Here is a 20,942-nt window from a genome sequence, read left to right on the forward strand (position 1 = left end):
CAAACAGCACCCCTAAGAGCCCGTACAGGCTACCTAACAGCTTGCAGAGCCCACCTGAGTCCAAATAGATCACCTGAGAGCTGCACAGCCCCCCTGAGAGCCCATACAGACCACCTCAGAGCTGCACAGGCCCCCTGAGAGCCCTTATTGACCCACCTGAGAGCCCTTATTGACTACCTGAGAGCCGCACAGCCCCCCCGGAGAAAGCCCACACAGCGCCCCTGAGAGCCTGTACAGACCACCTAAGAGCCTGCAGAGGTTGCAATTGCAGGGTTGGCACTTTGAAATACATAAGTTGATTTAGTGATCCAGTTTGGACACTCGGGCTCCAAAAGGTTCACCATCACTGGTATAGTGTATGGGCAGCTTTAAAGCTTATGGCATTGTAGTAATGCTCTTTAAATGCGTAGTGTGTGAACCATTTTTTTGGCAGCCCTTTACAACATTTAGTAGTGCATTGCTGCTTGATGCAAATGACACCTCATTGCAATAACGCATTTAATCTGCATTGCCGTAGTGCGCAGTAACACATGCCTTACGGCAACATCATACTGTGAATGGCCATGTGACACACCGCTTTCTTCACAATAAGGAAAACAAGACAAAACAACCATATACAATGGTCACATCTAAATACTTTAATGCAAACTTGGCAATTATGAACTTTATTCATAATACTAATTCAAACAGCAACAATAACAATCTGCTTGATGGCCACTGGGAGGCGCCCTGCTCTTATTTCCTGCAATAGAGTCACTATCGCCACCTAGCGACCAAAGCCGAAACGGCACCGTGATAGCACGCACGCGCAGTCCCGTCTTTTCTGCGCTCGCTCCTGTGCATACTGGTACGTGGTCGCCGGCCTCGGGTTTCAATCCCCAGGCATGTCCCGCAGGGCCTTGAGGAGGCTGCGCGGGGAGCAGAGGGGCCAGGAGGAGCCGGGGGGCCCCGAAGACGCTGAGGAAGAGGAGGAAGTTCCACTAGCTGAGCCACGGAACAGGAAGAACCGTGGGAACCGCAAACTATTGGAGGAACGCGGTCTGAGTAACCCATTCCAGTTGGTGTGTACTGACATCTAGTGGGGGAAAGGGGGGACTGCAGACGGTAGAGGGGAGACGTGACTTGTAGGGGAGTCTCTGAGTTCCAGATGGCTGGGGATGAACTACATATCCCAAGAAGTAATTTATTGTGGGTGTGCAGGTTATATTACTGAGCTCTTTCCTGCTTCTGCTTCCAGCTGTCAGGGCATGCTGGGATATGTAGTTGCAGCTGCAAGGCCTTTGGCCCCATTCACACTTGGAATTGGGAGAGACGTATCGCTATAAGATACACAATCACTATACAAAGCAATGACAGCTGGCAACGCCCTCATCTGTCCAACCTGTGGACTTTCACCCAATCACAAAACTGAGTTCCGAGCAGGCACTTACAGGGACAGACCAATGGGGGTCCTGCAGGGGGTCCCAATGTGTCCGTCAATTATTATGTCACATGTAGAAACAAGAGAACGTCCATCTAGTTCCTAGTAAGAGCAAGCACAGAGCAGCAAAATGACACTTGTTGGGTATTTGTGATATAAATTACATACATAAATGTTATTGGAAGTGTACACAGGTCAGTACTCTTGCTGACACTGACATCCTAACATCAGTGTAGCAAATGGGGCAGTTTTCAGCAAAATCGGGTCATACAACCTGATTGTACAAGCTCATGAGACTTGTAGTTGCACAATAGCTAGAGTACCGAGCTTGCCTGTGCTCTGTGCCGTCTGGTTGTACAATCTCCTTTTAGATCTACCATCATCTAGGTATTGTGAGACGGTCTCTGTGATTTGATACAAATTGAATGGATAAGATTTTTACCACGAATTGTATAGTTTTGGTAATTCTAAGGCTCAACATACATGTTACAATCTGACCATACAGTCTCTGTGCAATCAGTGTTAGATTTCCCAAAACTATGTAATATGAGGGCCTACAGCTGTTTACAGCCAGGCAGGCTCTTGCACGACATGCTTTCTCACAGATCTAAAGGAAACTGTACAATCAGATTGTAGTTTGGGTGGTGATGAGGAGATTGTACAATCAGATTGTGTGCGGCCAGCTTTTAACCCCTTCATGACTGAGGCCTTTTTTTCATTTTTTGTACCCATGTTATATTCCACATTTTAGGCCTGAAAATTACTTAAAACCCAAAATTTCTGAATGCCAAGACCCTATAGAATAAAATGGTGATAGTTGCAAATTTTTATGTTGCGCAATATTAGCGCAACTCCTTATTAAACCCCAATATTTAGTGAAAAATGTAATTAAATGCCCCAAAACACAACAAAATACCCATTTTTTAAATGAAATATAAAAGATGAGGTTACAACGAGTAAAACGATACCCAACATGCCCAAGTTACAAATTGCTTGCGTCCATAAAACGGCGAAAAACCCCAGTTAGACCCTGTCAGCACAGTGATAGGAAATTTCTACAGATTGAGAGAAATTCTACTCTTAGTTTTCACCGGAGGAAGTGTCCCATTAGAAGATTTCTGCTTTATTCCTGTTCAAGTGACAGCGCAACATGTTAGATTTTCCCCTCAGTTGTAGCCCCCAGTCACACCTGTGTAGCGCATTATCACGAAACAGGTGACAAATGTGAGTTGTGCTTGTGGGCATGCTGCAATTATTTCCTGTGCTCCTCAGCTCCATCTAGTGGCTGTAATGGAATATTTTCCTGATATTACATTCGATTTGGAAAGAAAATATACTAAGAATGTTCAATTTTGCCACCAATCATACAGAATGGACGTTCACAGAGATTCTCAGTGTGAATGGCTCTGTGAATTGTTTGTAAATGGACCCCATAGTTTTAGTTCTCTTTTGGGTCACAGGAGAACATTTTACTAATGTCCTCCTGTGATCCCAAGTCAGCATATAGCGGGCTGCTGCCTGCTATTTGCTGACAGCGCAGAGCTGCACTTCTGCCAGGAAAGATCCTGACAGTATTGTCGGGATCCACCCCACTGCCTGATTGACAGCTGGCTCTCCCTCTCTAGAGCCACAGCGCGCTTTGACGCCTTGGGTGATGGGAGGACGCTAGTTTATGTCCTCCCGTGACCGTGAAGAAAACGATGGGGAAAAACACTTACCCCATAATTCTCCTTTTAAGTGTTGGGAAGATTATATTTTACTCCCCAATACTTCTCCTTTAATGCCTCTTTAGAATCATTTGTCAGTTGTGTCAAAAATGCGCACCTCTTTATTTTTGTTCTCAAAACAGTGTCCCTTTTCCTTAAGGTGCCCTATGTTGGGCCATCCGTTCAGAGATTGCTTTGTCTCCCCAATATACAGGTCTTTGCATTTTTCATCTCCTCCTATGTGTGAATAATGATATGAGATTAATGTATTTCTTCTGATGATGGAAGAATAATTTTTAGAGCTGCAGCTAACGATTATTTCCAAAATCGATTAGTTAGCCGATTATTAAGTTCGATTAATCGGATAAAAAAATCTAATAAAATACATTTTTGAAAAAGGCTCCAGTAATGGGACTACTAGTTTGTATTGAGATTGTAGTCCATCACAGGAGCAAGCTTGGAGCGGTGGAAGTAAAAATGGAATGGCACCGGCTATAGAAGACTACAAAACCCAGCAATAGTACATTACACAGCACAATGCAGAATACCACCATCTATAGAGGAATACAACAAAACCCAGCAATAGTACATTATAGCTGGCAGTATTCTGCATTGCGCTGTACTATTGCTGGGTTTTGTAGTCCTCTATAGCTGGTGGTATTCTGCATTGCGCTGTATAATGTACTATTGCTGGGTTTTGTAGTCCTCTATAGCTAGTGGTATTCGGCATTACACCACTGTATAATGTATTATTGCTGGGATTTGTTGTACTCCTCTATAGCTGGTGGTGTTCAGCATTGCACCACTGTAGAATGTATTATTGCTGGGATTCGTAGACCTCTATACAGCGCAATGCAGAATACCACCAGCCATATAGGAATACAACAAATCCCAGCAATACATTATACATGCAGTGTATAATGTATTGCTGGGATTTGTATTCCTCTATAACTGATGGTACATTGCTCTGTATAACATAAAGTACTGCACAATGTACCATCAGCTATAGAGGAATACAAATCCCAGCAATACATTATAGAGCACCATGTGTGGGAAAGTGCAGGCTTACCTGAGCAGTCTTCCAGCAACTTGCTTCTGAGATCGGGCATGTCTGTCGGCGGCTGCCATCCCCCCCACACCTGCTCCTCCTTACTTCTTCTCCCCACGTACCTGTGCGATCGTGGATGTGGGCGGGCGGTAAGCGTGAGGCGGGGAGGAGGTGCGGCATATGGAGTGTGGATGCAAGCGGGCGGGTCTGGCAGGGGCGAGCGTGAGGTGGAGAGGAGGTGCGGCGCGCAGCGTGTCGGAAGCCGTGAACAGGGCCAACTAATCGGAAGCCGATTAATCGATGATTGAAACAGTTGACAACTTTTTCAATAATCGATTTAGTCGGTTAGTGGTTGCAGCCCCAATAATTTTCAGGCGATAACTAAGCGAGTGAAAATCATCTCCTATAGGCCCAAGCCTGTTGGACTCAATGGTCAGTCTGGCTGGCTATGTGAGGCACACTTGTCATTATTTGTCACTTTGTTGCAGATTACTGACCAAGATGAAGATCATCACAGTGAGCCAGACACAGCCCCATCAGCTCAGTCCAGGCTGTCGGATGAAGAGGAGCCAGATCGAGAAGAGGCTCAGGAAAATGGCAAAAGCGTTTCCTCACAGGTATGGATGTCGGTTCAAAAGTGACGTCAGTTCAAAATACTGTTAGGCAAGCTCACCTGCCAGCTTGTAATATCTTTTGGGGGACCGTCTGTTCCGTTGGGGTGGGTTGAATGCTACAACCAGGGCCATATTTCTGCGCAGCCAGTATAGACTGTGGCCTAGGGCAGCAGGGTTGCCAGAGATGACACACAGGTGCCAGCACATGGAGTTGCTGACAGTTAAGCTGGCCACAGTGGCGTCCCAAGGGAGGTGTGGTCCGCACCAGGGTGACACCATTGGAGGGGTGACACTAAAATGACTTGCAGTCACCCCCCTCTGAAAAGTCGGTCGCTCGGTCATGGACCGAACGCCCGACAGTATCAGGAGGGGACCCGGCGGCATACCTTATGCCGCCAGGTGACTGTCCCCTCCTCTCTCTGCCGGCGTCCATCACCAAGATGGCCGCCGGCAGGTATCAGAAGACTGCCGCGCGTGCGCGATGACACCATGGTGACGCCCCGGCGGGGTGACACTCGGTTAGCGCTCCGGGTGTCACCCAGCCTCGGGGCGCCCCTGGCTGGCCATACACAGTAATGTGGAAAATCTCATCAGAACTTCTATAATGCCGTCAGGGACTTGACAAATTTTGTTTGATTTTAACTTCAGGTATATAAAAAGTTAACCCTTGAAGTGGAGCTACCCCCACACTGCAAAGGATAACTGCTCATTTATTTTTCTAGGGACTGAAATAACCAGACAGATTTTCAAACCTTTCCCCACTCTTATTAACAAAGAAAAAACCTTTTTGGAGATAGTTTTGTTTTTTATTTTTCAGTAAGGATTACGATGGCCGGCCGAAATCCTTTGCTACTTATTTATATTAAAGGGACCCTGTTGCAAAAATGAAATAGTATAAGCCATGTCACCAAGGAGAGTGTGGCCCATGCACAAAACACCACTCTGATCCTGAGAAATTTTCCTCCCTTCCCGAAGTCTGCTGGTAAACCAACACTTCCTTGGTCCCCCACAGCTCTCACTGGTTCCTCCTGCTGACCTCCATGTGTGTCGCAGTGACATGGAGGTCAGCAGGAGAACCCAGTGAGAGCTGTGGGCAACCCAAGAGAGCGACACTCTTGGAGGTTTTGGTTTTCCAGCCGAGGATGGTGCCATTCACTTAGATCTGCAGCTCCTACAGTGCTGTGCACATTATCAGCTATGACACTGGCTACTGAGAGCGATTGGGAGCTGACATAAGCACATTGGAAACTGATAGTTTCACTAGAGACATACATTGCCCATACGCTTGTAGGCAGACTGAATAAAAATACTGTAGAGAACGGCATGTATTTTTAATTATCAATTTAATAACATTTATTAAGTGTTTGTTACTTGAGCTTTCTGTTGGAAAATAGTTAAAGGAGAACTATGGGGTCAAGGCTTTTCCCCATAGTTCTCCTAAGGGTAACAGGAGGACATAAACTAGCGTCCTCCCGTCACCCATAGCTCAGTATACCGCGAACTACAGCTCGCAGTATACTGAGATGCCGAAACGGATCCTGACAATTATGTCTGGATCCGCCCAGCTGCGTGAGTGACAGCTGGCTCTGCCTATCTAGAGGCAGAGCCAGCTGTACCCGTCCCCTCCCCCGTCCGTTCTGCCAGTCAGCGCTGGAGGATCGGAGCGGGGAGGGGGAATCCAGCCCCTCCCCTGTCACGGCTCTCTGCCGCCACAGGATCGAGAAGTGAGCGAGCGCCGGTATGTGTTCGCTCACTTCCTGATCTGAGCCGACCTGTGACAGTTTCATTGTCACCGGTCGGCTCAGATTATGAGGCTGAGTGAAAATCATTCGCCTCATAATTCTCCTTTAAAGCTGAACTCCGGGATAAGCAAATATGGTCTACATACAAGAGGCGCCAGGGATCTTGGTGTGCTTTCTGTGTTTCTTCCAGATCTGTGCAGTAATACTTCTTGTAATAAAGACCAGTCACTTCTGCTCTCTATCCTTGTGCAGGGTGACTGGTCTTGTATCCGCCCCCTCCTGTAGTTTTTTGCAGGCAGCCTGTAGTGGGTGGGGCCTGCTGTGTCCCTCTCACAGCTCTGCTCTCTGTACAGCACAGTGATATTTTCACCACTATATCTGGGTTTGAAGAGACAGTTGGTGTATGTTATGTGTATTTATAACCTTCAGGGGTATTAAGGAATATAGTTAACTGAAAATGTTTATGCCCGGTGTTCAGCTTTAAATTTCTGGGTTCGGTTTTTCTTAAAGGAGAACTATGAGGTGAGTGCTTTTCACTCATCCTCATAGTTCTAGCCGTACGGTGACAATGAGACTGTCACAGGTCGGCTCAGTAGATCGGGAAGTGAGCGAACACATACCGGCGTTCGCTCACCTCTCGATCCTGTCACGGCAGAGAGCCGTGACAGGGGAGGGACTGGATTCCCCTCTCCCCGCTCCGATCTGCCAGCGCTGACTGGCGGAACGGACGGGGGAGGGGGCGGGTACAGCTGACTCTGCCTCTAGATAGGCAGAGCCAGCTGTCACTCACGCAGCTGGGCGGATCCCGACATAATTGTCGGGATCCGCTTCAGCTGCGGCGTCTCAGTATACCGCAAGCTGTAGCTCGCGCTAAAAGCCCTGACCACATAGTTCTCCTTTAAACTTCAACAGCACACACAATGTTTTTTTTCCGAGTGTACTGCTTCTCTACACAAGGCACTCTGCTGTACTGCAGTAAAGCGTGTTCATGTTCTTTCCAGGCTGCACCAAGTAACAAAACAAAGAGGAAGAAAAAGAAGAAAAAAACTAAAAAGACACCAACGGATAGTCAGGTAATGTATGTAATTGCTAACACAAAAACAAAGCAGCCCTTGCTGTGGATATATTTGAACAGGCTGTGGGGACAAATAAGAATAGGGGATGAGTGCAGAAAGTGAACTTGTTCTTTAAGATCGCTTTGATTGTTTGGCCCAAAGGGGTATTTATGGAATGCGGTTTCCCTTAATTCCCATAATTTCAATCTTTGCACAATTTAAATGTTTAAGGGAAACTATAATGATTGTATTAGAGAGGCAGGAGGAGAAGTCACTCCTCTGGATCTTTCAGCTACGTATGGAAATATGAGAATAAGATAGCTTTTAAATGTTACTACAAAATGCAGCTACTGACCTCTGCACTCAACTTGTCTGCTGCTTCTTATTCTTTGTAGGGTCGCCTTTCTTCCCACTTCACCTTGTCCCAAGATTACTGACCCAGCTGTTCAGTTTTAGGGTCCTATGGAGCCCTGTCGCAGCCACCTGTCCGTACGTGCTTAGGGGAGTGGACTACAGCCCAGCATGCACACATTGCTTGTGCAGGCAACCCAGAGGAGTACGAACAGTTGCTTTAATGATGGCATATGTATGTGCGATGGCACTACGAATGATGGAGGAGGGGGATCTGTTGACTTTGAGTGTTTGCTCCTCTATTGTAGCCGGAATTGGGGGAAAAAAAGCATTTCCTCGTGTAATATTTAGGGATGCACCGATATCGGTTTTTCGGTATTGAGTACCGATATTTATATTTCGGTACTTGCTGATACCGAGTACCGGTACGTCCGATAGCATGGAGCCTACTTTCCGGGCAATCAAGAAGCCAGGCAGCGAGTCATTACCCACTGCCCGGCTTCTTGATTGCCCAGGAAGCCAGCTTCATGTTGTTTGGCAGGCTGGATGCTGATTGGCCAGAAAGCCAGCTTCCCAGCCAATCAGCATTGAGCCGGCGGCTTGGCCGCTGACTGGCTTCCTGATTGGCCGGGAAGCTAGCTCAATGCTGTTTGGCCAGCTCCATGCTGATTGGTCAGGCAGGCGGCTTCCCAGCCAATCATTGCCCACGGCCCTGCTTCTTGATTGGCCGGGAAGCCGACTTCCTGTTACCTCGCGGCACTGCCTGTCAGAGGAAATTTCCCTCTGACCGGAAGTTCTGGTATCCGAGGTAAGTATCGGTGCATCCCTAGTTATATTTTACTGTATATTTTGTTTTTAAAGGAAATCTCCAGGAAAAGAAAAAACTTTCCATTGTATTGGAGCTTCCCCATGCACTTCAAGGGTTAAGTGTTCATTTATGTCTAGGGGCTGTTTTACTTACCTTATCCCTGCTCCCGCCATCTCCATCCAATTTACTAGACCGCCTAGTCTAGCTTAGCCTAGCTTCCTCTCTTTGCTACAGAGTACGATTGGCCTCATCATGTCTTATGCAGGTCCGTTGACCTGCATTAGATGTGAGGATGCTGAGGGACATTCCACAGCCAGAGCAGAGAGAGGGATTTTTATTTTTCTGATGATATATTTCTCTGCTTCTCCTCCCACAGCTAGATGGCAGCACAGAGAGTAAAGATGAGCTGGGAGATATTGACAGCATTCTGGAGAGGATAGAGAGTACCAATGGCTTTACCTTCCAGGGACAATCCACTGGTAACACTGACAGCCGGCCTTTACTCTACGTGGAGCACAGGTACAGTATTGAAACCAAGTATGCCCTGTGTCCTGTGGTGCTGCACCTGCTGTGGATCTATTAGTCTACCTTTACTGACAGTCTAAGGCAAGAGGGGGCTGCTGCAACTTGTAGTTCCACAGCTCTGCTACCACCTGGATATGCACCCGTGCTACAATTTGGGGAATGTATTTATATTTATGGGAGTTCAGGCAAAAAGGTCTCACCTCCTGGAGTTATCTGCAGTAAGGGACCGCATAGTGTGCTATTAAGTTTCAGCTTGTATATTATTATTATTATTATACAGGATTTATATAGTGCCAACAGTTTGCGCAGCGCTTTACAATATAAGGAAGACATTACAGTTAATGGACTTTATAAAGGTGATGGGACCTAAATATTTGTATATAAATTATGGATGCCTCTGATTTGAAATGTTTGCCAAAAGACATCTGGTATGTGGGACAACTCATTTTCTAACATCTGGTGTTTTTGTTTGTTCTTTTTTGGTTTTCACTCAGAAATTTGAATCCAGAAACTGAACTGAAAAAATATTTTGGATCACGCGCTGTGATGGGAGATCAGAGGTAAGATATTAGAAAATGTAATATGGTATAATCTGTTTTAAATTCTTGCAGAGGTTTGTGCTCCTTTCCTCACCTCCCCCCTCATGTGCTCTCAAAGTCAGGAGTCACAAAATATAACTGCAGCTCATTTTTTATGTCTTGTTCCTGCTTAGCTGTAGATAACTGCCACACTCCTTACCGAATACCCCTTGTGCTGAAAGGTGGGTGCTGAAGCGACTGCGGATGGCGCTATACATCACAGTGTACATCAGAACTGTCACCAGCACACCAATGGGTGATGTCCAAAATAAAGCGTAGTTTATTCACGCATATTGTCACATCAAAAATGCAACGTTTCGGGGCCACGCAGGGTCCCCTTCATCAGGCATAACATGACGTCATGTTAAGCCTGATGTAGGGGACTCTGCGCGGCCCAGAAACCTTGCACTTTATCACAATATGCGTGAATAAACTACGCTTTATTTTGGACATCATCCATTGGTGTGCTGGTGACAGTTCTGATGTATACAGTTCCAACCTAAACCCACCCTTTGAAGCCAAACATACCTATTTTACAAGGATCTTTGGTCCAGCAATGTAATTGGACATGTTAGTCTAGCGGACGTGCATTGATTTACAATTGACTCTGTATTTTTGCCAATTTGCAGGCTTAGGCAGAGACAGCGACCACATCACAGAAGCACCTGGCTGACGTCTCCAAAGAACACATGGCCAAGATACAGTAAAACAGGTGAGATTAGTACTTTTGTTATATGTGAATTCTCCTTAATTGTTACTTTCTGTTACAGAACACGAGTGCTGTCATATTTCTAAACAACAATCCTTTTAGCTTGTAAGATGCAGCACCATAAACTTGCTTTCTTCCAACCCAGGCATCACTATGAGCCTTTTAGAGACCAAACGTGGGGTCCAGTATTTCACATTCGAGCACCAGCGAGATTACCAGCAAGTCCAGTTCAAGTTCCTAGATGCTGTGGAGTCCATGGATCCCAACAACATAGTGGTGAGTGGCCAGCCTTTGTTGCTCCTGCTCTGCCAGTTTGTTTGCAGCCTCTAACCTTACTCTACAGGGGGCTTAGTTTCCACAGTTTGCACTGATGAGAAGCAGTAAGTGTAATACAGCTGTGTGCTGGTTGGAATGTTGAATTGGATGTGTTAATGCATCTGTGCTGTAGTGTGGCAGCACATTTTTCTTAAATGGGAGGGTAGTGCACCTTATTGCATGAAAAAAGTTAACATGGCTTTTTTCTTTTTCAATTAACACTGTGCTGTGGTGTACTGCAAATTGGGGTGTTGTTAATTACTGTAGTAGTGCTGTTGGGTGCCTTTCAAAAGTAATGGCATTGCAACAACTCATGGATGTGAGTCAACATGCGTTGCTAAATTGCACATCAATATGAATGAGCCCTTAAAGTACAACTGTAGCTCTGGTAATAACTGAATCTGTCCACCTTCCATCTGGTTTCACAGTTTTCTTCCTCCCAGTTCCAGCGATCCTTACTATGCGCCCCGGCCCAGCGCTCCACAGCCTTTCCTCTGAAAGTGCTCCCTCTAGGTTTTCTTGGTGTGCACCACAGCCCCATTCATGGATGTGAGTCAACATGCGTTGCTAAATTGCACATCAATATGAATGAGCCCTTAAAGTACAACTGTAGCTCTGGTAATAACTGAATCTGTCCACCTTCCATCTGGTTTCACAGTTTTCTTCCTCCCAGTTCCAGCGATCCTTACTATGCGCCCCGGCCCAGCGCTCCACAGCCTTTCCTCTGAAAGTGCTCCATCTAGGTTTTCTTGGTGTGCACCACAGCCCCATTCATTCGCATTGGAGTGTCATACCCATGGAGGCAGCCAGCGGAATACAGCTCTATGATGGGAATAATTGGGGCCACGACACACATGTGCACCAAGAAGAGGACCCAGTCGAGATATTTTGAGAGAAAATACTGCAACACTGGGCAAGGCAACCCAGTAGAGATCTCTGGCAAGGGGAGGAAGGTAAGTATGTAACCAGCTGGACTGCACTCAGGGTAGTGAGGGATGCATTAAAGGACAATTTGTATTTAAAGTGCAGTTGTGCTTTAACCTCCCTGGCGGTAATCCCAAGTGTGGCTCGGGGTTCATTTTCAGTACCAAAAGCGGTAACCCCGAGCCACACTCGGGATTACACTGTAGCGTCACTTACCTTGTCCCTACGAGCGCCTTGTGTCCTCCCGCTGTGTCCCCCGGCCGATGCCGGCATCCGGGTTCGTTCGAACCCGGTATCCTTCTTCCGTCCCCCTGTGACGCGGAACCGTCGTGAAATTCAAAAGTGAAAACATGACATACACACAATACGGTGTAATCTGTTATGATTACATTACTGTATCAAACCATTTCACGTCAGTTTTGTCCCTAGAGCTTTGTCCAGTGCCCTGCCTGGAAATTTGACAATGTCCTTGGCATCCAAAAAGCATCTCTTTAGGTCAAAATCGGTTTTATACCAGGTAGAAAACAGCGATAGTATTTAGAATCACTTGCAGAATTGAGCGATAGTGATTCGTGGGGGAATTTGGTTTGATTACATTATTGAATTAAAGGAGAACTATGGGGTCAGTGTTTTTCCCCATAGTTCTCCTTGGGGTAACGGGAGGACACAAACTAGCGTCCTCCCGTTACCCTAAGCTCAGTATGCCGCGAGCTACAGCTCGCAGTATCCTGAGACGCCGCACCTGGAGCGGATCCCGACGTAGATGACGGGATCCGCCCAGCTGCGTGAGTGACAGCTGGCTCTGCCTATCTAGAGGCAGAGCCAGCTGTACCCGCCCCCTCCCCCGTCCGTTCCGCCAGTCAGCGCTGGCAGATCGGAGCGGGGAGAGGGGAATCCAGCCCCTCCCCCTGTCACGGCAGAGAGCCGTGACAGGATCGAGAGGTGAGGGAACCCGGTATATGTTCGCTCACCTCCCGATCTACTGAGCCGACCTGTGACAGTCTCATTGTCACAGGTCGGCTTAGAACTATGACGTGAGTGGAAATCACTCATGTCATAGTTCTCCTTTAAATGTATTATTATTATTTATATTATTTGTTATAATTATTACCGTATATTATAATTTATGATTTTGTGTTTCAAACTTTTATCATACCCGGGATGTCTACTAGACTCTTGTTTGGACAGATTTAAGTGAGTTATTCCTAAGAATTACAGGCCTACAATATAAAACAACACATTTCCATGCAAAACAATGTACCGCTTTGACATTCAAAAATACTGACATAATCAGACCGCCAGTGAGGTTAATGCATCAAAAAGAAAATTGCTAGAAGTTTCCTTAGTGCATAAGACTTGTTACTGATTTATGGTTTTTTTCTTGTCCCTGGGTTAGCTTCTCCTGCAAATGAACCCGTACCATGTAGACTCCTTACTGCAACTCAGTGATGTGTGTCGACTCCAGGAAGACCAGGAAATGGCCAGAGACTTGATTGGTAATTAGCCGCTCTTGCTGTTTTTCCTATGCGCGTGCTGTACAGCAGGTATAGTACTAGGGCAATATCTGATGTATTCCGGTATCTGTCTGTCTGAGGCACGTTATGTCAGTTGCTCACCATACAGGCTAAAGCCCTTGGTTATTTACTGGGTGCTAAAGTGATGTGACGGATGGGGATGGTGCCATCACCAGTACCATTCCATGGTGACATAATCTCTTGACCTGCATTCTTATAATGATTTGGCATTAAACAGCTGGAAATTTAAATTAGAAGTGTTGGAAGTCTTGAGGGGCAGGTTGGAGGTGCTTAGGTGGGCTTACGTGAGGGTCAGAGATCAAGTTTATCATTAGCAGTGTGCTCATGGGCACTGGTTATCCTAATATTAGAGACGACACCAGCTCTAAAAAACATTGTTATCACTGCTCTGCAGCCATATAGTGAGTCATTTTGGTGTCACCGCTCCAATGGTGTCACCCGGGTGCGGGCCGCACCCCCTTGTGACGCCACTGAGCAAAGGTGGTGTCAGGAACATGCAGAGCATCTAAGCTAGCTTCTGAAGGCACTGTGATGGTAATAGTTGATTGGTAACATCAGTAGCCACCAGGAGGTGTCTGTCTGCAGTCGATAGAGTAATTAGACACCATTGATGTTGGCTGCTGGGAGACTCCATATCTCCTCCTTGCCTTAAATCCAGCACAGCATTTTTCCTTGGGGTCCATTGTATATTAACACTGCTCTGCTCTTTTTCCTAACCCCTTCTGTTACCGATAGCCCCATGTACTTGTGCTAATCTGCTTTGCCATGTTGCTCCCTTTACCCTACTATGCTCTTTAGTGTTGTCCATCATTTGATTAGTTATTTGTTGCCTCATTAGTGTTTTTCTGGGCTGTACAGGGCTATTTATAATTTGTCACATGTGTGTTTCTTCACAATACACTGCTACATTGTACGTTATCCAAAGTCAGTATCCCTTTATGGCCTTGGTTCTCAACTGGTGGGTCGTGACCCAATGTTCAGTGGGTCACCGCGTGCCTTCCTCAGCCTCCCCCTTTTGCAGCACTGCCAGTTCTTGAGCCAAACAGCCATTCAAAATATGCAGCCCGGTGCTGAGTGTCAGCTTGAGCTGAGATGTGACTAAGCTCCATCCATACATACAGCTTCTTCACTTGTCCTGTAGAGGTGTCTGGACCAGAGTGATGTCACATTCTGGCTCACAGCACCTCTACAGGGTCCACAAAGGGAGCTGTACAAGCCTTGCACATATGGATGGAGCTCTGTCACAGCAAAGCAGCCCGCACTGCACCTAAGGCTGAGGATCCACTCCAGTTCTGGTAAGGTATGGAGACTGGGTGGATCTTTTTAATTGCACTCCAAATGTACCTCCCACCTACAGTTCGATCACCAGCACGGTACTGCAATGCTGGGCGTTCCATTGCAGTGTGACTTGGGCCGCGACTTAATGACCATGGACAAATGTGGGTCCTGAGGTTACACGGGTTGAGAACCAATGCCTTATGGCTTCATTTATAAACGTTCCGTCCAATGAATAGCCTAAAATAGGCCATTCACGCGACACTATCGCCCCTAGATTGCACTGACAAATATAGGAAATTACTATAGTTGTCGGTGCCATTTAAGGGAGCTAGTGCCGATCTGCCAGGCTATACATCGGGCAGAGCTTTTCAAAATGAACTGCTTACTGTTGTCTACATGCCTGCATGATACCAGTATTTGGTAGCCTGACAGGGGAGTAAATGACGGAACTTTTTACATAACTTTACACCGTGCTTAGTAGGTAAAGCATTTCCTTTATGTAGCTGTTTGACTGGCTTTTAAGGTGACACAAAATGTCTGTATTGCAGAAAGAGCTCTTTACAGTCTGGAATGTGCATTTCACCCTGTGTTCAGCCTTACCAGCGGGAGCTGCAGACTAGACTACCGCCGATCGGAAAACAGGTCTGTTACCTTCCCTGGACTGTATAGTCTAATTAGAGATAAACTATTTTTACATTTGCATGTAAGGTTAGCTTAGCTGGTTTTACAGGCGATTTGCACTTTTAATATCTAAGACTAAAAGAAAAATGTGACATGGGTTTGATGTTTTGCTTTCCACAGAGGGTTTTACTTGGCCCTTTTCAAACACATGTTGTCCCTGGAGAAGAGAGGCTGTCCAAGAACTGCCCTGGAGTACTGTAAACTTATCCTCAGGTGAGTGCACACTTTTGAGACAGCCATTTTAATCTGTGTGGTATCAAGGTACATGTGGCCATAGACCCCAAGGTAATGATTAGTTAGGCAGGCCGGTCATCTGATGGGATCTTTCTGATTGGTTTCATGCATGAGCATGTGCCCTGGAGTCACTGGGGCATTCCATGTTGCTATGCTGGTAGCAAGAGGGACCATGAGTTCTTTTCTGCTCCTATTAGAATGTGCTGCCAGTCAGCATGGCCTAGTGGGGTGGGGTGGGTATAGACACTTTTTAAGGGTGTCTGATACTGGATTTGCATATAAAATTATTCTCCATTGCAATGAAATAGGTATAATTTTCACTGGTTGTTGGAAAGATGTTAGAAGCTCCTGAGTTTAAAGCAAAAAACATATTTTCAATAAACCCATGTGATATCCTGTTTTTTTTAAACTCCACTTCTTATCTCATCAATAAATTTGCAGTTAAAAGTGTATAACACCTTTATCTGCATTAAAGATCTTTAATGTAATGCTGGTGTTTTATCTGTGCCATAGGGCTGCATAGCTTTAAGAAGGGTGTCAATACTTCTCTAAAATCGCTGGTGTCTCCACCCACTGCCCCAACTCTTCGAGCTACTAGTAACCATCACTTGTTTCACTTGACACCCAATTTCATCTCTCCTGCTTATGTAAACATACCTAAATACCTTCCATTCCTGACCAACATCTTACAGCATTTTAAGCAATTACATTGGCTGAACTGAAAAACTAAGATTCTGGCTTCTTACGCAGACTATATGGCGCTGTAGTTAATACCCTAGAAGCTCTGTTTAAAGCACCACTCTAGCCAAAACTTTGGTGAGTTTGGTTTTAGTCTACACAACCCCGCAGAATGTGATTTTCTATTTTAAAAAAACCATGTACAAATCACATATGTTTTTGGCTGGTTAGGTAACTTTCATTGACCTGTTTTATATCATTCCTAATGTTGTTGCCTATCTGTGTGCAGTCTGGACCCAGATGATGACCCCCTGTGTATGCTGCTTCTCATCGATTACCTGTCTCTGCGTGCGCGGGAGTACATGTTTCTCAGCAGGATGTACGAGGAGTGGGAGGTAAGGCTGGCATCACACCGGCTGGTCCATCTTATCACGATGCAGTGGCACAGCAGGGAGCTAATCTGGCTGAAAGCAGGATAAACAGAGCATACAAATATGATTAATCGGGAATGAGTCTATGCAGGGAAGTGCAGCCACAGATTCATGACTACAAACTAGCAATCTGTGTAATTTTAAAGATAACATTGCAGCTTCAAGAAAACATACATACATACATACATACATACGCACACATACTTCCTATGATCTCTTGCAAACAGAAAATTAGCTTTTGCAGCCTTTGTCTTTACAGTGTACAGTTTGTGTTTGGGATAGAATATGGCACGATTGGAACCTTTGTCAAGTTTTTATTGCATTCCTCTGAACACTAAGCTGAACTAAGCTCTAGAGCAGGTGTAAGGATAATAGCCTCTAAAGGAGCTAGCCTCTTTTTTTGTTAATATTGCATAATGTGCAGATCTCCTGTGGGTGGCAGTATATTCACACATATTAAATATATCCATGCTGTGTCCTTCAATGACCCATAGAGAAATTAGATATGCCTCCACCCTGAGAGAGACAGACTGCTGCTAAGAACTTTTTGAGTGGCTTTTTTGATAATTTGCCCCAACGTTGTAGCATTTAGTCTTGTGTCAACCTGTAATTTGTCATTTTAGGCCCACCGGAACCTATCCCAGCTACCGAACTTTGCATTCTCTGTTCCACTAGCATTATTGCAGTATAGCCAGCAGGATGAAGTATCAGAAAATGAGGAGAAAACAGCCTTTGACCGAGCGACAAACCTCATACAGCAAGCACTCATTATGTTTCCAGGAGGTATGTATAATTTTATTACTTGATGTATATGCTGGATTGTAAATAATGTTTTCTTGATTGAAATCAGGACATATAAAAAGTTATCTCCAAGTGGAGGCTTAAAGGGATTTTCTCTTTTATTGAAGGGAGATGATCCCCATTGTAGTTATCTTCCCCTTCCCTATGGATCTGCACTGAGCATCTTCTAGGGGAAATTGGAGCATTCAAAATTGCTTAGCTTTCTCTTATCTTTCACTGTGTAACATATAACATATCACTGGGACATAAGCACCTCTTGTAGGAGTGTAACTAAGTAAAAGTTACTGTCTTCTGTGATTTGCTGTTAATTTCTAGCTAAATGGGTAGTGATAACAGCATTGATCAGTGGGCTGCTTCTGCTTCTGAGGCTGGGTTCACACCTAGGCGTATCAAATATGCGCGTTTGTCGTGCGTTTCGTGTCGCGCGTTTTTACTGCGATTTTGGAGGGCTACATGGCTGTATCCCAATGGATACGCACAACAAAAACACCCCAAAGAAGCTCCTGTACTTCTTTGGGCGTAGGGCGTTTTGTAGCGCGTTCATACGGCCTGTAATATACGCCCAGGTGGGAACCATACCCATAGGAAATAATGGGATTTCGGTGTTTGAGCGTTTTGCAGAGCATAGGAACGTGCTACAAAACGCCCAGGTGTGAACCGGGCCTAAATCCACTGGAAATAAAGTACTCCGGTTTCCTTCCACACTCCAAAGACTTGCTGGAAGGTTAATTGGCTCCTGTTTATCTTGGCCATCTATGCAAGTGAGATAGAGACATTAGATTGTAGGCTCCTTGAGAGCAGGAACTGATGTGAATGAGCTCTATGTAAAGCGCTGTGTAAATTGTCGGCGCTATATACCTACCAATAATAAATTCCTAATATTTTACTGCGTTCCAGTTCTTAGATGTGGTGGCTACATTTATTTATTTTTCCCTTTATTTGCACTAAGTAATCCTGTCAGTAACAAACTTACTATCCTGGGGTGACCACACTCACTCACTGTACTGTATCTATGGAGAAGCAGCGTAGACAGGATGTGTTGGGAAAATAGAACACCTTCCCTCTCTGTAGCAGGAAAGTGATTTTTTTAGTGCACACAGGAGAAATAGTCAGGGCTGATTAGAGTGCTTGAGATAATGCGGTAACATCCACAGAAAGTTTGGAGCTCGCTGAGTTTCTGGCAGGAATGTAATAGACCAATAGGGAGCAAATAAGAGAATTGCATTGTTAGGATTTACATACCAAATAATTCAAAAGAGCTCTGCTTGAGCTTCCTACATGCATGAAGAAAACATTGAAACAATGGGGTGTAGTATTGTTAGAGTGAGTGATGGCATTTGCTGTATTCTGCAGGGTATGGTGGCTTATTTTTAATTATGAAGAACGGTCACACTCTGGTTTGTGACTTCTTTGTTTTAGGTCTGAGTCACGTTTTCTGGCCTCTTTTATCGCTTAGATTGGACATCATATTTAATTGACTTTTTCTGTATATTTACCTCCTTTTTAGTTCTTTTACCACTTCTGGATGCCTGCGGAGTTCAGCCCGATAATATTGTAGCTTCTCATTCATTTTTTGGAACTGTTGCCCAACTAAGGTAAGTGTTTTGTAATGGCTCTTAGATAGTAAAGATTTAAACAGGCCAGCAGTATTGTGCATCTGGCTTGTTCTTTACAGTGAGCAGCTCTAAGTCATACAAAAATATTTTTGCATCCTGGTCTAAATGAATGGTCTGTGCTTCTATCTAGGGTTGCACAGATACCAAGTACAGTACTCGGTACAAGTACGAGTACATGTACCGATACTTTTGAGCTCCAAGACTACACTAGAGAAAAATTCAACAATTAGGAGGCAGCTGTCATTTGTAAGGAGCACACGGAGCTCCTGGGATTTGTACATCTCTGTTTTAATGTATGATTTTGTTTTTATAAATAAAGGGATGCACAGATACCATTTTTTCAAGTACTGGTACTTGCCGAGTACTTACAAGTACGAGTACTGATACATTTTTGTTTATTGTCATGTGACAGTTTTTCTAAAGCAATACAGACTAATGGTTTCAGGACAGTGGTGGAGTGCCAGAGCCAGGTCCCCGCTGCAACCGCCGCAACCCTGGTAGTTCTCATGAAAATGCCAAGTATCTGCACTGGTTGGTACTCGAAAAGTATCTGTGCATCCCTACTTCTATCCTTTAAAAAGTACATACTCTGCAGAATACAAACATGTCAAAAAGATGCTGGGGATGCCTTAGTGTGCAAAACTTTCTTCCTCTTCCTAGGGACTGTGTGTAATATTTGTTCATCAACAGCTAATGAATTTCGCTTTGCCAGTGGGAACATTTTTGAATATTAAGGTTTTGCCTATCCGCTATCAGCGGGTACATAAAATAATTACTATGATATTTCCACATCTACAGCATGGCAAAGCAAACTTGTACTGCACTGTTTGCTGAATCCAGAGTTCTATTTTAAGATGCGGCTTGTTTAGAGGAAAGAATAATATTTCCTAGGTGATAAGTTTGGATTTGCAGAACAAATCCACTGCAACGACTGTACATGAATTCACTATTTATAAAACTATAATAATAAAAATAATATTATAAACTATAATAATATTAAAAAGAAAATGTGCTGCTGTTTTCAGGCTAATTGTATTACTTTTGGTTTCTAGTGTATTATACGTGGGTGGTGCAGGGTTCAGCATGGTGTATAGGTTTGCAGTTGTACTAAAAAATGTTGCAGACAAGTGCCGTGTGCATTCTCTACAGAAATATAGAAGGGAATTTATCAAAACTGGAGCAGACAAAATCTGGAGCAGCTGTTCATGGCAACCAATCAGCTTCTCTCTTTCATATTCAAATCTTAAAGGGTTTCATAACCCTCCGACTTTTTTGCATATATCTACTGCTAGTAAGCAGTAGATATATGTAAAAAGTTTTTTTTTTTAAACCCGCTTTAAAAGTGGTTTAAACTTACCGCTGTCTTCGCCGCGCGCTCCCGTCCGAAAATCCGAAACTGCTCGGGTGGCTGCAAAGCATCTTAGGGCGGGCGCATGCGCAGTTCGGATTTTCGGCCGGGAGACAAGGAGAGACGCAAGGTAAGTCTATGGACGCGTGCTCCCACATACACCGTGGGACAGGAAGTGCCAGCAAGGACAGAGGTCTCAGCGCTGGATCGGAGACCCGCAGCAGCGCTGGAGAGAAGGCTGAAAAAGACAGGAAAGAAGAGGAAGATCGGATTAGGAGACATCATTTAAGGTAAGTGTTATTGGGGGGAGGGAAACATTTTTTTGACTTTAATGTCACTTTAACTGAACAAACTGAAGAGAGAATCTGATTGGTTACCGTGCCAGCTGCGCCAGATTTTGTCTGCTCCAATTTTGATAAATTCCCCCCATGGAGTATGATCTTTGTATAATCTAATTTTTAGTTATCACTGTAAAGCGCTGTGTTTAGGTTTCCAGTGGAGGGGTTCGTGGTTCATTTTACATGTCTCTTTCTTTATAAAATACC

The 20,942-nt window shown here is 44.9% G+C and overlaps 1 protein-coding gene and 1 long non-coding RNA gene across 2 annotated transcripts in view; one reads left to right on the top strand and one right to left on the bottom strand.

The window, feature by feature from the left end:
- Positions 1–253: 253 nt before the first annotated feature.
- Positions 254–16,988, bottom strand: LOC108795268. Its single transcript, XR_001941747.1, has 3 exons — positions 16,978–16,988; positions 4,266–4,271; positions 254–346 (listed from the first exon to the last, which is right to left on the bottom strand). It is a non-coding gene; the product is annotated as an uncharacterized LOC108795268 (long non-coding RNA).
- The window catches only part of TCF25 (transcription factor 25), a 28,089-nt gene continuing 7,940 nt past the window's right edge, over positions 794–20,942 (top strand). The window contains exons 1-13 of the mRNA XM_018566480.1: positions 794–1,061; positions 4,663–4,791; positions 7,532–7,603; positions 9,121–9,263; positions 9,764–9,829; positions 10,477–10,559; positions 10,702–10,832; positions 13,192–13,291; positions 15,157–15,250; positions 15,410–15,502; positions 16,491–16,596; positions 17,256–17,415; positions 18,941–19,028. Of these exons, the coding sequence (XP_018421982.1) occupies positions 885–1,061; positions 4,663–4,791; positions 7,532–7,603; positions 9,121–9,263; positions 9,764–9,829; positions 10,477–10,559; positions 10,702–10,832; positions 13,192–13,291; positions 15,157–15,250; positions 15,410–15,502; positions 16,491–16,596; positions 17,256–17,415; positions 18,941–19,028 (1,442 nt within the window). The 5' untranslated portion in view covers positions 794–884. The remainder of the gene's footprint in view (positions 1,062–4,662; positions 4,792–7,531; positions 7,604–9,120; positions 9,264–9,763; positions 9,830–10,476; positions 10,560–10,701; positions 10,833–13,191; positions 13,292–15,156; positions 15,251–15,409; positions 15,503–16,490; positions 16,597–17,255; positions 17,416–18,940; positions 19,029–20,942) is intronic.

The sequence above is a fragment of the Nanorana parkeri genome, unplaced genomic scaffold (genome assembly GCF_000935625.1).
Source record: "Nanorana parkeri isolate BGI_ZX_2015 unplaced genomic scaffold, ASM93562v1 scaffold952, whole genome shotgun sequence".
In the NCBI taxonomy this organism is placed as follows: domain Eukaryota; kingdom Metazoa; phylum Chordata; class Amphibia; order Anura; family Dicroglossidae; genus Nanorana; species Nanorana parkeri.